The sequence below is a fragment of the Cyprinodon tularosa genome, unplaced genomic scaffold (assembly GCF_016077235.1).
Source record: "Cyprinodon tularosa strain WSP-4 unplaced genomic scaffold, ASM1607723v1 ctg330, whole genome shotgun sequence".
Lineage (NCBI taxonomy): Eukaryota > Metazoa > Chordata > Actinopteri > Cyprinodontiformes > Cyprinodontidae > Cyprinodon > Cyprinodon tularosa.
This window is the reverse complement of record NW_024039042.1, coordinates 438257-454611: the sequence shown is the minus strand read 5'-3', so window position 1 is coordinate 454611 and position 16355 is coordinate 438257. Positions and strand designations below refer to the sequence as shown.

Below are 16355 nucleotides of genomic sequence, written 5' to 3'. Positions count from 1 at the left end.
GGTTCACATTTTTAAGTTGCATTATGAATTTATTTTTGATACATGAGTCAGATGTAAAGCTCACCAGAGAATACTGTCAGTTCTCTGTGCACCAATAGCCTTTCTTAATAATGAAGGAAAACCTGGGATCTACCTTCTAACTCCATGGTAACCTCATCAAGAAAGGTTTTAAATCAGTGAGAGAACAATAAACAAAGGGCTCCAATATACCTCTTCCACATGTATTCATGGAATGCGTATTCAGATAATTATATATATTCATTATTTGCCTATTTGTCTCTTTTCATCAGTAAATTACTCAGAAAATCTTGATTTCAACTTACTAATGCTTTTTTAGTTATTTATTAAAGTGATGCAACTAAAAATAAAGGATGGTTTAAGTTTTCTACACATTCAGTGAAAGATGGCTGCCTCTCAAGAGAATGAAAGTATGGGTAACCATAATCATCATCATGGTGTTTTTTGTATAAAAAAATGTTGCTTAGTTTTTATTTTTATGTAATAACTGATTATTAAAAGGTGGAACAGAGAAGAATGTCAACATGCATTTGTTTTTGTTTTTTCATTTTAATCATATTAAACATTTTTTTTTTACAAAAATATTTTTGATAGAAAATCGGAGTACTATTTCTATTACAGCTACAATCACCTGTGAACAAACAGAGCAAACATTAAAGTTGTGAGATAGTGATACAAGACATAGAGACATGTGAAAAGAAAATAAATCAGTATGGACATAAAAAAAAAATACCTTAATGAATGTAGCACCGAAGCAAGAAAAGCATCTTCAAAGGGAAACGAAACATTGAAATTTAGGCCTCATTGTGTGATTCGATCATCAACTTCTTTCCTGTCAAATAAAATCAGCTAACAGTCCTAAACCAACTCTACAGTTTCCTGTCTTCAGCTCAAATGGACGACTGTGACAATCAGCGGTTGAAAAAACACAGCTGGTCTTTAGATTCAGCTTAAATTTGAATTGACATGCTCTTCTTGAAGACTTTTCTTTTTTAATTTGAAATAATTTACAGTGAAACGATGCGGACATCCGACACATTCTAAATGCTTTCTGATTCAATTCAGTTCAGTTACTGTAATGTACATTCAGCATATTAATATACAAATAAGCCTTCTACCCATTTTGGGAAAATTGCATAAAAAGCTGAAATAAATGAATCATTTGCCATAGTTTTATAATTTTGTAAGTCCCATAGCTAAGCAGTCAATTCCCTCCTGTTTTACTCTGATATATATGATGGAGGCCTAGTTCTCTTCACTGGATAGGTGTGTATTGGTCAACATCAATCAAGAAACAGCTGCCAGAAAATATACGTTTGTTGAAACTTGTTGATATCTACCGAGCAGTTATTAAAAAGTTAAAACTGGATCTGTGAGAGACAAGGTCTGCAGAGGAACCAGGATTATCTGGTTTTTACAGGGGATGGTATGGTTTAGTGTAGAACAGCTTCCCCTAAGCATTACAATCCAGTAGACCTCTAATGCTTGCACTCATTGCATGGAGAGTTTTATGTTTTCTTTCCAACATTCCTATCAAATTCCAATCTTTTTTTTTTTTATGAGATCATTTCTGCTGGCTTTAAACACAAGATTACTGTAAAATGAACAGATAAGTACAAACAGCCTCACAGCTGAAAGCCACCTTCCTCTTTTCTTGCCTCCTCTTTCCGTTCAGTCTTTCTAAAAATCATTTTAAATTTGTGGCATCTGCTCCTGAGAAACTTTAGATTTTGTTGACGATCGTAAAAATGTTCAGTTTAGTGCTTTGTTGACGGCAAACTTGAATTCCAGTTTTGTTTCCTATATATGGAAAAACAGTTGGTTTCTATTATTAAACTTTCTCAAAGGGAAATAAATGTTTGTCTTGGCCCTTCTTCTCTCGCTTCGTCGTCCTCCTCTTTGGTTTTCCTGAACTTCCGTCCTCCTCTGCTTGTCTGTTTTGGGGCCAGGACAACGCCAGAGCCTCAGTGGCTGTTTTACCTCCAGAGGGTTCCACTTCAACGCCCTCCTCATCAGAGGAGAAGCCTTCGGCGTCCCCTTCAGCACCAAGGCTCCCCAGGCCCTGGTTCTTCTGGTTGTAGCGCCGCTTGAGCCTCTCTCTGATCAGGAGACCCTTCACTAGGAGGGTCCAACTGGCGATCGCTCTCTTTTCTTTTTTCTGGGAGGCAGAAGAAAGAAATTTCAAGTTAAAACATATTTTTGAGTGATTTAATATTTCTAATTCAACCTAAAAATACTGTCAGTTCTTTTTTATTAACATAAACGTAGGTAGTGAAAGTATAGTATTTATTCATATGGAAGAATGGATAGTTTTTTTTTGACTTTGTAGAATAAGGTGACAAGATTTCTTCATTCTAATAGCTGGACATTTCCAGCTCGTAGATGAAAATAAATACATGTAATGAAAATTAAAATAGGAAACAGAGTGATGCCTTTGTAGAGGGGTGTTCAGAATACTAATTAGAGCCAATGTTAGCTAACTTCACGTATGCTAGAGCTAGCTGAAGGACTGGAGTTCATTTGAACCTGTGTTTTCCACACTCAAAGGAAATAATTTCAGTTTCTTGATTTTATTTAATGCTTCTTTATAGGTTTGTTACAAAAACCAGATAAGCCATATATTTAGAACATGTGAAGCTAAAGGGCGAAGCACATTAAAGGAATATTGTGTCTTTTTCAGTTTTATATTGAGAGTGGAGTTTATGTGAGATGTAAAATATTATTGTTAAAAGCTAAGATGCTTAAATGTTAAAATACATTTTATTTATGCTGATTAAAAATGGTAAAAGCTATTAAAATAGTTAAAAACCATTTAATATAAATTTCTACTTTGATAGTAAAATGCAAAAGGGGAGATTGGATTTAAAGCACTAACTACAAAGTTCATATGGTTTAGATAGAAAAGCCAGATGTAAATAATTTTGTCATTTGACATAGTTCATAATGCTAAATGGAGTATGTTAAAAGTTGATTGTTTGGTTTAAAGGTTTATTACAGCCATTTCTTATGTAATGAAGCTAACGGTCCTCTACTGAAGTATGTTGTACATGAAATGTTTGGAACACACAAGAAGGATAAATCTTCCGGTTGAAGGTAAAGAAGCTCAACATGTGTGTTTCGTCTTTCTCATGCCACAGCACCACACGCTGAGGGAAGATCATCGCACACTTTACCCTCAGCCATCCGAGGTTGCAGGGTAACACCTTCATCCATTTTTATGTACCGTATTTATAAATATTTAAACAACAAAAATCAAGTGTAAAAACAAAATACAGCCAATAACTCCACCTAAAGTAACAAACTACCTGATGATATAAACTAAAGATATCCAATCAGTTCTAAAAACATTTTTAGGCGATCCTTATTGACACTACCAGATTAGCGCCTTACAAGGAGTTTTCAATCATTCTGTTTAATCTTATCTGCGTCTATTTCCTCATATCAGCTGCAGCCAATGGTCTGTCTTACATTTTGTTGATTAGGTTGGTTTATGTTACATTTCCGGTCCTCATCTTTAGTTCAACAAAACACATCAAAGCCCTTTTTATTGACCTCGGTATAAACAAAACATTTATAACAATTTTCCGCCCAATCCTAATCAAATGAAGCGATTAACACACTCACCATAACAATTCAGTTTCAATTTAGTTTATTTCTATAGCGCCAATTCACAACACGTCATCTCAAGGCACTTTACAATTCAACCAGATCATACAGTCAATTTGATTCAAAGTTTTCTATCTATGGAAAACCAGTTGATTGCATCGACTCATTGACTCGGATGCAATCCCTCGCACTAAGCATGCTTGTAGCGACAGTGGAGAGGAAAAACTCCCTTTTAACAGGAAGAAACCTCCAGCAGAACCAGGCTCAGTGTGAGCGGCCATCTGCCGAGGCCGACTGGGGTTCAAGGAGACAGAACCAGACATAGAAAAAGCGACTGTAAAAGGCGACCCCGTCCAGGAAACACACAGCCAGTCAGACGAGCTCCGAGCCAGCTCCCATGTCAGAGGATGAAGAGAGCACATCCAGCCAGTCACAGTCAGAGAAACAGGACTACACTCAAAAAACAGGCTGATCTCCAACATCTATAACACAGGGCAGCTGAGACCGATTGTGATAAAGAACTACCGCTTCTTCTTCGTCTGTTTTATAGGTTAACAGCTGCCACTCAGCTAGCTAACAGCTGTTTCTGTGCGCAGCATGCTCACACACTCTGAAGTCAGTCTAGGGCTGGGCGATAATTCAATAACGATATATATCGATCGATAGACATGTGGTGCAATAGAAAAAAAGAGGGTCGATAAAAGTTCGATAAAAAAGAAATGCAGTTTTCCTTCCTTCTCATTGTAGCCTAGCATGTAGGTTTATGCTAGTCACTGCTTCCTCCCAACCAATCACAATCGCGGACCCAGGCATGCCGTCACCAAGCGCCGCCCTCTCAAACCACAACACAGAGCACATGAAGATGTCGCAGCAAGGAGAGGCGGAGGAAATTGTTTCAAAGAAGGGTTTTTGTAGTTCGGCAGTCTGGCAGTATTTCGGTCATGGCAAGTCGGACCAAAAACAAACCACAGTCATCTGGAAAATGTGTCGGGAACCAGTGAAAACGAAGTCTGATAACACAACCAACTTTTTTTTTTTTTATCATCTCAGCCGCTCACACCCGCAGGAGTACGAGCTGTGTAGGCCCCGGCGCGGCTCTCCTCCGAGGAATCTTCGGGAAATATATATATATTTTCAGTTCTGGGCAGTTTCCCACGTTGTTCTAACAATTGAGATAAAAATGCTGAGGGGCCAGAAACTTCAAAGTAATAACTCAGGTTAAAGCAGGAAACGGGGGCGGCGGTGGGGGAGCATTTATTTATTTGTTATATTTATTTTGGTCACTTTTCTGGTCACTTTAGTTTATTCTTTGTCAGTATTTAATAACATAACTCAGGTCTCTTAAGTTATTTTTCTTTAAAACAATTCTGTTATGGTTAAAAAAGTTGGTTAAATAAAGATTTAATTTGAAGTCTGTGTTTGTGTTTTTTATTAAAATTAAATCATTTAGCTGCACATAAAATATGGTTTTAAATCTTTTCAATAATTATCGATATCGATCAATATGCATTTTTTTTTATCGATAAGCTTTTTTTCTATATCGCCCAGCCCTAAGTCAGCCTACAGGCAACATTTTCCACCTCATTCATAAAATGGTAAAATCGGGGACATTTCTGGGAACAGTCCCCGTTTTGGACCACCTGTCTCCAGAAATCGGGGACGTCTGGTCACTGTAACTCAGTGATAATGACAAACGGCAACACGATAATCACCTCTTTTTCTTTCTGTCTCTGGATCTCCTGCTCTTCCACCCAGGCGGCTCGGAGAACCTCCTCATCCTCTTCGCACACAATGTAACCATCAGTCCTAAAATGCACAGAAAACGTATTTAGTTAAAAAATGATCAAATACATGGCAAAGAAAACACAATAAACAAATCTTTACATCTACTTTATAACAAGTGAGAGGTGACATTAAAGCATCTGCTCCTTTTGAACCCTTACACAGCGTGGGAGTATCCTCCATGGTAGTCGAAGCCTGTGACAGCGGGGGCGGCATCCAGGTTCAACTTCCTGGCCACGCGGTGCAGGTTGGGTAGCCTGAGGTGAACGCAGCCCACTGGGATCATGCAGGCTTTAAAGAGGTATACGTTACCGTAATCATTACGAGGGACCTGAACAGGACAGACAGGAAACAAGAGAGGATTATGCTGATAGGTTGAATGCTTCACTCTAGTATTGACCTTTATAGAGTAGAAAATCAGACCCTTTTAAGAGTTAAACTGAGCAAACAAGTAGACATCTCTTGGCAGAATTTCTGGTATTTAGAATGCTTTTGAAAAAGTATAAATAATAATAGAAAAAAAGTTTTAATTGGACATGGTTAGGGGTCAGGAGAAGACATCTGTTATATAACAACTATGCTTGCTATTTCGTAACCATAAACTTTCCATAATTAAAGGTTTATCTCTGGTTCTTTATACAGTGTATTGGCCCCATATTAACAGCTTCAAGTTGCTATGAATGAGGCTTTTTTTTAGCTCTTAGATGGAAAAAAATTCCTGTTCTTCTGGGCCCATCTTTCATGAGATGACAGCAAATTTTCATGCACTATTTTCTCAAAACTTGTTTCATTTATTTCAACCAAATTCTCTGCATCTTTGTAGATCTCACACCTCCAGACCACCAGTCCTCCACTTCCGTGCCTCAGAATGGGAATGGTGTGCTTCTTATCATCTGCCCTGTTTCTTTATGGAGGATTCCTTTGGCAATTTTGGTTGAATAACTTTGTATAGATATGCTCTAAAGGACTCCTATTGTGTTTCTATGCCTTATGACACAATATTGGCTTTCTTCTGGCAGATTTTAATTGCAGTGTCTCTTTATTTTGTATCGTGCAAACTAGGACTGAAACAAATAATCGGATTAATCTTGATAAATCAATTATTGAAAATAATTAACCTTTAACTGGAGTATTGAGACCCTAAAACATGCTTTTAGCTGACAGAGAAACTCACTTAGAGCAGAAATTATACCAAGATTTAAAAGAATTAATTAATAAAAAAATGTATCTAAAATTTGTCCTGGTTTAATTTCGTAAAAAGTCTCCTTTAAGGAATCTTTGGCTATCTGACGATTAATCGAAAAAATAATCAACAGATGAATCGATTTGCAGATGTTTACCAGAACAATGCACCGACCTTCCCATCCACAGCTATGGGCGGCTGGTATTCTTCAGTCTGCCATTCTCCAAACAGAGGGAGGTCGTTCTCATCCTTCATCTCAGACATCATCCTGGCCTTTCTGGAACGGTTCGAGAAGCCCTTCACCATCTGATAAGGAGAGAATAATATAGTGAAGTGAAACTATCTGGATTATGGCATTGATTAGACATATTCAAAACACAAACGTAGGAGCATGTTTCATTTTCAGGGCTCCTCAAAGTTAGGGGTCACCTTATACGGCTCCTCTCCGAGTCGAACAGTTCTAGCTTCCTTCAGCCATGTTTCTCTGGAGTGGAGGGTGTGCACACAGTCTCTATCAAAGAAAAGAAAAAAATATCAATCAATTCATATATAAACTTTTGTCCCATTCCTTTAAACTTTACTCCTCATTGACCAACAATATTAGTAACACATTTCACTGACATGTAGGAACAAAATCATCTCATGACAATTTCAACATCTGTCTGATGAAGCTCAGAAGGTTACATCCAGTCATTAACACAAAAAACAAACAATTTGGACGAGTATTATTAATCTTTTTAGGTTATAAATTATTTTAAACCAAACTGATTCAATTGTTTTATAAACAACACTTAATTTTTACCATGACATAATTTCCATTGGTAAAATCTTTTAGCATTCTGACCCTATATTTTAACACTCTTCCTAGCAGAAATAATGGAGTCAATAACTTTGTTTTCTAGAAAGGACCCACCTTTTAGAAATATTTGTAGATGGCTATTCCAGAAGATAATGCTAGCCTGTTTCATCTACTATCAAAGCACATCCACATTTTAGTTTTATTGCGCTGCTTTATCCAAGTTGAAAACATCTAGCTGGTGATTTGATGTGAAGTTAAAATATGTAATATACCCATAACGATGGAAGCATGACAGCCCCACTGCATGATACTTCCACTGCCATGCTTAAGGTGCCTGATAAAACCTTTCTCCCCCGGAAAAGCATTCATGAGATAAGCTTCAAATTCAAAGCAAGACCTCAATCCATTGCAATAAAAAAACCACTAACTCTACTGTAGACAGGGATGTTTAAGGAGTTTCCAGGTTATGACAGTGTCAAGCATTGCTTCTTTCTGAGCTGTTTCTGCTGATCCTAATATGGAGCTAAAATAGTCTCAATATTCTCAAATAAACACAAGATTCATAGATTCAAAAAGATTCAAAAATATATTTCTAATGAAAAACACAAATTTCCATTTCCTGTCTAGTCTGTAAACCTCACTGTATTTATGTTTATTTTTTCTCACTTTATTTATTTTTTTATAGGAATTGATTTTCCATGGGCTGCTCAGTGGAACAGTGGGTAGCACTGCTGCCTTGCAGCAGAAAGATTCTGGGTTCAATTCCTGGCCTGGGGTCTTTCTGCATGGAGTTTGCATGTTCTCCCTGAGGATGTGTGGGTTCTCTCCGGGTACTCCGGCTTCCTCACACAGTCCAAAAACATGGCGACCTGTCCAGGGTGCACACTGCCTCTCGCCCATTGACTGCTGGAGATAGGCACCAGCACCCCTCACGACAGCACTCGGGATAAAGTGTGTCAGATAATGGATGGATGATTTGCCACCAATTAGATATCTCCCTAGCTTTAGCCAATGAAAAAAGTCAACTAACGTGAGTAATAATTTACCAGTAAGCCAGTCACATGCATATGTTTGCAGAGTGCTACATGCATGTATTGTCTCTTGGGTGTCAATTTCCTGGGTGTGTGACCAGGTGTGTATTGGGCCCACGCTTTCCATTGTTTGGTGAGTGTGGTAAGTTTGGAGGAAAACAGTTTTTTTATGTAGTATGTTCTGCTGTGGTGTTTATATAGAGGGCCACACTGAGGTTCCGATTGTAGCGTTGCCTAAGCATGCAGTTATTCTGTGTTGCAGGTAAGCTCAATGCATTTGTTTTAATCAGATTTTATTGAATGTTTTTTAATATTGTCGTTTTTTGTTGGATATGGCTACACCAGATCCTTAAGGTTTGATCTTGAGTGGTGGCTTTTGTTATGCAGGTATGCACTGTTTTTAACTTGCTTTGAGATCGGTTGGATTAAAGTTTTTTTTAGAAGCTTTTAGTAATCTTTTTGTTTTGTTTTACAGTTCCTTGCTTCCTGATGTCCTTTTATGTATGACTTTTTTTCTTGTTTGTCCTGCAATTTCTCTTTGGTCCCTACAAGGAATATACACTTCCCACGTCGCTATTAATGCATATCTGGAACCTGATCCTGTTTGGAGTGTGATCTTGGATTTAAATTGCATGTCATCATTCTGCAGAGAAGTGGTATTCAAATGCGGGACGAATGATATTGGATTGACAACAAATGGATGATGAAGTTAACGGGAGATCCCCTTCTGTTTGTAACAATAAACAGAGTTTATGCAGGAATGAGTAACTGTAATTTAATACTTTTTAAAGCTCTTACAAATAAGTTTAAAGCCATCAACAAGTACCTATATATATATATATATATATATATATATATATATATATATATATATATATATATATATATATATATATATATATATATTCTTTGTCATCTTTACCATCGACAGGCTGCAGCCATGTCCCGAATTCCTCGTTTTCAAGCTACTTTTGTTGAAATTTGCATTTTTCTGTCTGCCTCAAGCTTCTTTTCTGAAAGTTTTTGGAAGCAGTTATATCTGATATATCTCATGAAATTGTTTTTATGAACGTTTTTTTTAATAAAGCATTTTAAATGCCAAGATAATCACATTTAATACATTTCAATGCAAATTAAGGTATTAATAAAAAAAAAAAAAAGATAATTGAATGACTTAATGATTTTTAATGACCCATGAAAACCCTGATAAAAATCTATTTTTATTTTTTATTATTTTGCTATTTTCTGTTTGTGGTTTGTTTGTCTTTTTTAATTACATTTTCTCAAAATGTTTAAAACTAAAGCTTTCTTCAAATATATCCAACATATATAAATATGACTTAATAGACTTTCCTCTTTATCATTGTGGGAGATATTTGCTGATTTATTGAAGTGATCTGTGTAAATAAAAAAAAATCCCTATAAGGATATAAAGGTTAGTAACAATGGAGGGCGGAGCAGCGCCACCAAGTGGATAGAGATGAAACTGTTCCTTTCGAATCAATATTTAACTTAGAACCATAATCAAAATGCTAGTTCCTGTTTAAAAATGATCTCTTGTGATTTTTCGATGCAAATAAAGCAAAATAACAATAAAGAACATAGAACAGAAGCTGAAGCAACATTTTATTAAGGTCTAAACTGCTGAAGCCTTCATGAAATCTGGATTCTTTTAGGATTTTTTTATATTCATATCCCCTTTATGAGCAAGTACAGCTGTGCAGCAGATGGATGAGGACAGCGGCAGTACAGACCTGGAGTAAACTGGCTCTCCTCTGCAGTAACCCAGAACACTGGCTGTTGGAGGATAGAGGGCTTCATACTTCAGCAGGTGTCTCTTTAGGGCATACAGAGGGTGGTTCTTATACTCTGCTATGGAGATTGGCAGGGGTTTGTTCAGCAGCTTCTTCTGGAGCTGAGAGGGAAGGCAAAAGGATAAAAAAAAACAAATGCTTATAAACATGCAATATATATATATAAAAAAAAGGTAATTATTACATTATTTATTAATAACATTTCAGAACCTGAAACCCAAAGATCTATTTGGGTGGAATCATATCATCATACCTCCTTCTCCTCCTTCTTGTCCCTCTCATCCTCTGGTCCCATGAACGGCTCCAGCGTTTCCTCCCACCATTCGTCGTCCACCCGCCTTTTCCGGGACGTCGTCATCCAGGTGGGGTCGTACTTCCTTCCCAGGTCTTTTAAACGGCCGTCCCCGTCCACCGCCACCACGTAGGTCAGTGGCGCGGTGGCATTTTGGGAGCAGAGCTGAGGCGCACCGACTCCGTGTTCCACATCCACACAAACCCATGAAGATGTCTTGTCCAGGTAAACCTCTAACCACTCATCTGCTCCCGGTCCTTCTTTCTTCTGCCCGCTCCGTCTTTTTCTTCTGTCGCTCTTCGCGCCATCGTCTTCATTTTCCTCTTCCCCGTCCTCCAGCTCACTGTCCTCCTCTTTCACCTGCCGTTTCCCACCGCTGCTATTTCTCTTTGGGGTTTTTGTTTTCTTAGTGGCGCTCTTTCCATTGCCTGTTTTTCTTTTAGCAGGTCTAAACGTTGTTTCAAAATCTTCGCTGTCATCCTCGCTGGTTTCCTGAAATTCCTCAGCATCACTGATCTCCTCTTCCTCACCCCCCTCGCTGTTGCTCTCCTCTTTGTAGCTGACCTTTGAAGCAATGCTGCGGCGTTTTGAATTTTTCGGTCTCTGCCCTCCAGATAACACAGGCCTCTCCTCTTCCTCCTGCTTCATTTCTGTCCTCTTTGCTTTCTTGCCTCCGCTGCTTCCTTTGACCTTCCCACCTCCAGCCGGTCTCTTGGTTCCAGGGGAGACCTTCGTCTCAGGAGAGTTTGTCTTGGAGCTTTCCTGGCTTGTCTGGCATCTTTCAGGGGCACTATTCGACGCTCTAGTCCCTTTGGACTGGAAAATAAAGATAGTTACAGTCAATGCATAATTTCCACCGTTCAAGGGCTTCTCTTTACTGATTTAGTCATTGAGTCAACGAGTCTATGCAATCAACTGGTTTTCCTTAGATAGAAAAACTTTGAATCAATTTGACTGTATGACTGGATAATATGCTGAATTATAAAGTGCCTTGAGATGACATGTGTTGTGAATTGGCGCTATATACATAAATTAAATTGAAATTAAATTGAAATTGTCTAATGTTTTCAGTCAAGCCAATTTTAATATAAAAATACAGAATTTAGTCAGCGAATTATGTTGCCAGCTTTGTAGAATTATGAATTACGAAATAAAGAAAAGTAAAAGTTTAAAAAAATGCTACACATCATGACATAATCTTGTGAAATTGAAAAACGGATCAGAACCGAAGTGACAGCTAATCTTTAGGGTTTAAGGACTTCAGTGAGAAGCTAACATGGAACAGTGGAAAACCTTTATAGTTGGATGGTCTACCTAAATTACTCATAGTGTGAATAAACAATATGTTGAGTAGATCGCATATGGGAACACAGAGCGACATCTAAAGCTCTACAGGCCTCTGAGTTAGAGGCTGGGTTCACACGGAAATGAAGGAGACATCACCCAGAAATCTTATATTTTTTTTCCTGTTTAAATGTTTGTTGTTGTCAGGCCATCGCAGAGCATGATTCTGCTCCTATTCCTTCATTGATGTCAGGATGCTAACATTACCTAACCTGCTATCCTCACTTCAAGCTCTATCTAACAACCAGGGACTCGCCTGGAGACAGTCTGGAACCTTTTATCTATTGCATAAGAGACCTGAAGGCTATCGTTAATGAAACATTGCAAACCGCTAATGCTGCTAACGCTACAATCACATTGGACACATATGTTAAATTCCTGTGTGTACCTTCACGAGAAATAAAAAAAGGGTATTAAATGGTGTCAGAATGAGCTTTATTTGTATATTAAAAAAAACAAACTGATTAAACATGAATTTAAAGACAATTTCTGAAGGACGGTATAAGTAGATACCAGGTTATATCTCCTGTGCCAGTCAGTTTTGGATGGTGGAAGGAAAACTTATGAAGAACCTTCCTGCTGTAAGGATACGGTACTAACATATATAGCATGACCTAGTCGAAGTTATGGCTTAAATCTAAAGGATGGTCAGGCTTATCCTTAAGAAGGTCATAAATGCTGGAGGACCTTCCACTGCAAAGAAATTCAGCAAAGAAGAGAGAACTACAACTACTCAACAGGGAAAACTCATCACCACAAATGCTTTAGCGGATTCCTACAAGTTTGGCACACTTGGATCTAGATTTAGAGTTGTACTACTGTACTACTGAAAATACGCAACTCTGGGCTGCAGGGATCTTTATTACAGTGGCCCTTAAGCACCCATCAATGAATCTATGCCTTTAAAAATGTCAAGGATACTACATTTTCTGCAGAAATAGTGGAAAAGTCCTTATATTAATCATAAAAAAAACTCATAAACAACCCAGTGGATCATTGAAGTTTCAGTTAATCTTAGCTCAACAATGAACTTACTTCATAATCAAAGATGAGTAAAAGTTATTTGTCTAACTTCTTTTGATGCATCCGATTCTGAATTGCATTTAAAAGTCCTTCATACACAGATATAAATGAATATATGGACAGATTGTGTCTAAGAACTAATGCAGTATCAGCTATTAAAATACCAGCCAAGGGACATGGGGAGGTGCAGGTGATGGTATTCAGTGCTGCTCTTCTGGCTTCCATTAGCAGCTAGTAGTGCTGCAAGGCTTAATGTAAGCTAGTAAATAAAACAGCAGCCGTGAATGGAGATTCAGCTTCACCACAGCTGAATACGTCCATGCTAACATTTCTGCTCATGAAAAATATGATCTTATTTTTTCCTGTTACATGTGAAAATCTGCTGGTAAACCTTAGCTTCCATAAGAGCGCCTCATCCCTCCATAGAACTGTATTATTTTTCTCTAACATGCTACAAAGACAAAGCCTTAAACTAAAGTAGATAATACAGGTTAAAATGCATCACACAAAGATTTATTTCTGCTTTTAGAAAAAAAAACAAAAAACAAAACAATATTTGAACTTAAAGCATATGTTCTATACTTTCCAGATTTTTTTCTCAGAAGTAGCTTAAACTGTTTAGAGGAACATGCAGCACAGCATACCTGGTAGTGGCTGATCAATCTGTTTGGATGAAAACAAAGCCCCTATTTGCTTGAACATAAAAAAACCTCTAAAACAGCGTAGTGAAAACAGGTCTGTTGTTTTCTCTCCTGCTTTGAATTAACGAGTAACAGTTCCCAGCCTTTGACTTTATTAATAATTATCTCCAGCAGCTCATCTTAAAGCTCACATTTATTTCCTTTGAATAAGCATAATGATTTTTCTGCATTCCTTGATCTTTTATTATTTATTTATCAGTTCAGTGTAAAAGTAGTGTAAAGATTTTTTGTACCTTTGCAGGTGGAGGCTTGAAAGGAACTGGGTGCAAAGAGAGAACCAGTCGGCAGAAGAGCTGCAGAGACCTTAGGAACAGCAGGAAAAGCTGCAGGAAAAACAAAACACATGCAGATGTGATTACTTTTCTAATTTATTATTCCTTCCTTTGCTTGAGGTGAAATGCTTCCTCCAGAGAGGGATTTAAAAAAGACCAACATGAGTCATCTCCTGGTGGTCTCTGGCTGAGAGGCTTCCCAGTCGCCTCTCCAGTAGGGCCTGAGGGTCTGGACACTCCTCTGTGGGAAGACTGGGGTTGAGGGTGAATGTCGCTCTAAACCTAAAAGGGAAAAGACGGCAGAAGATGAATTTTTCCTTCTAATGACGTCCCTGTCCATGTCCGTCAACATATTGGGAACATTCGCAAACCATTTGAGGAGCCCAGAGAGGTAGTTGTGGTCGATACGTTCTTTGGCCACTTTACAGAAATGTGGGGGCAGCAGAGAGAGCGCCACAGCCAGCAGGTCCGGCTCGCTGCACAGCCTGTTGCGGAACATCCCGTTGGCTAAAAGGCACAGGAGGTGGACCTGAAACACCAACCAGAGGTCGGTGAAGGTCAGCAAACACTGATCCAACCAAAGAAGAAAAGATGGAGATCTTGTTTTCACCTTGTGTGTGTCTATCAGCAGGTCCTTCTTATACCTCTTCATCATTCGTCTGAGGTACGTCTCAAACTCTGCCTTCCTCTTCTTCCTAGTAGAAACACAGAGAGAAAAAGCTGGACTCCAAGCTCATAAAATGGAAATATTTTCACTCTTCCTGAGCATATTTACTCACTGCTTCCTGACTTCTGCGGTTTCAATCTCGATCTCTACGGGCTGAGAAGGCAGGATGGGCTCTGGTGGTTCAACTGGACCCAGCGGCTCATCCAGCTCTGATCCACACACAGAAAACACACCTGACATTGGTTCTACCGAAGACATCGGCTGACACTAGAAATCTGATTTCACACACTTGCCTTCCACTTCCTCCCAATCATCTTCATCCTCGCTATCATCATCATCCTCTTCCTGTTTTTCTTCTTCCTCTGGCTTCTTGATGCTCTCCTTAACCTTAGCTACAGGTGGTGCAGTGGTGTCCATGTCAAAGTCATCTTCACTGTTAACCTCCTCCTTGAGCGGAGACTGGAAGTACTTACTGGTTTTGCCATCAGCGCTGGCATCGGTGGTGGAAGATGACTTTTTCCCGGCTGAACGTTTTGAGGACAAACGTGATTTAGGTTTAACTTTCCTCTCAAGCTTCTCCTCTTTTTCTGCAGATTCGCTTTCTAAACCAAGAACAAACCTTTTATGAGGATTTTTTTTAAGTCAAACATTCTTGCAATTATAGTTCAAATCTGTGCCATTCAATCTTTAGATATTTTGGGGGGGAATTGAAAGAAAGGATGAAAATAGTCCTGACAAACCTTAAAATAATAGAGCGGGTGAACATCTGGCTATTTTTGTAGGTGTTAAACCTTAAGAGCCAATTTTCTGTGAATTTTAATAATGGAGGATAAAAAGAGTAAAACACTGATGTTTCCCATTGATGCAAAGTGCTGCATTCTGTTTTGATGAAGTGCAGCACAGATGTGCATGTAGGCCAGCAGATCCACTCCACTAACCATGCTCACCAATCTGCCATGCACCTGCACTGAACTGTCTGCTTCATCCAACAGCAGGAAAGTAAACAAACGTGCAAAATCAAGCAGCACATTAAGCTAAATTTCACAGAAATCTGTAGGTTATTGTCAACCTTTAAGGAGATTTTAATTATTTATGAAAACAATCACAGCAACATAAGAGGTTTCTATATTGTTTTAAATGATTTTTATATTTACTCCTTTAATAAATAATGTAAATGTTCATCCTAAAGTAATTTAAAAAGCAAATCTAACCCGTATTTATCTCATCTTCTGCTGAAACATTGCAGACAGAAACCATACCAGCGGATAGCATGAAGATAATATAATAATAAAGTCCCATCTAGATCTGCATCCCTGACCTGGATCTTTCTGCTTGCTTCTCGTCTTTGATCCTCTGCTTTCAGCACTTAGCAGCTGCTTTGGCTTCTTTGTATTCGCCTTCGTCTCTGCACACTGTCTCCGCTTGGCCATGCTGTCTGGAGGCTTTTCTCAGTCCAAATCACTTCCTGGATTCTTATGGGGGCACCTGGTCCAGCAGCTGAGGCTAGCTTCTCCACATGGTCTTATGTAACGCTGAACAAGCAGACAGTTACTCAACATTTCATTGAGGAGTTTTCATAACATCAGAACTCAACCCTGGTTCTTGTTTTGGGGGCTGGGTTTTGACATCACTTCCGCTGTCGTCATTTTTTTTCCCGCGTCTTAAAATAAATGTAAAGAAAAAAAAAATAAAACACACCGCTCCTCTTCTAAAATACAGTTATTCCATGTAAACAGATCTAAATAAACCCTTGCATTTTTGCTTATATCTATATTACGCGTTTTTAAATAGTTTCGTTGTTACAGCTGTAATACTTCATTTAA

At 38.4% G+C, this 16355-nt stretch overlaps 1 protein-coding gene across 2 annotated transcripts; it reads right to left on the bottom strand.

The window, feature by feature from the left end:
* Positions 1–1529: 1529 nt before the first annotated feature.
* On the bottom strand, positions 1530–16152 carry xpc (xeroderma pigmentosum, complementation group C). Of its 2 annotated transcripts, XM_038293856.1 has the most exons (15): positions 15851–16152; positions 15006–15134; positions 14826–14924; positions 14645–14741; positions 14476–14560; positions 14237–14394; positions 14027–14147; positions 13827–13916; positions 10487–11341; positions 10174–10334; positions 7019–7100; positions 6764–6895; positions 5568–5737; positions 5337–5430; positions 1850–2176 (listed from the first exon to the last, which is right to left on the bottom strand). In XM_038293856.1, the coding sequence occupies exons 1-15, from the start codon at positions 15960–15962 to the stop codon at positions 1850–1852; spliced, it is 2712 nt and encodes a 903-aa protein (XP_038149784.1). In that variant the 5' UTR covers positions 15963–16152. The 2 variants fall into 2 exon arrangements, with proteins under 2 accessions (XP_038149783.1, XP_038149784.1); XM_038293855.1 differs by having other exon boundaries at positions 1530–2176; positions 14826–15134.
* Positions 16153–16355: the final 203 nt, after the last annotated feature.

Bases quoted from the DNA above. Each gene is read 5' to 3' on its own strand.
- xpc (XM_038293855.1), bottom strand. From the start codon at position 15,962: ATGGCCAAGCGGAGACAGTGTGCAGAGACGAAGGCGAATACAAAGAAG. The intron at 14,561-14,644 runs GTGAGTAAATAT...TGTTTCTACTAG, and splicing joins ACCGCAGAAGTCAGGAAGCA to GAAGAAGAGGAAGGCAGAGT. The intron at 5,738-6,763 runs GTCGGTGCATTG...TGTCCTGTTCAG, and splicing joins CCATAGCTGTGGATGGGAAG to GTCCCTCGTAATGATTACGG.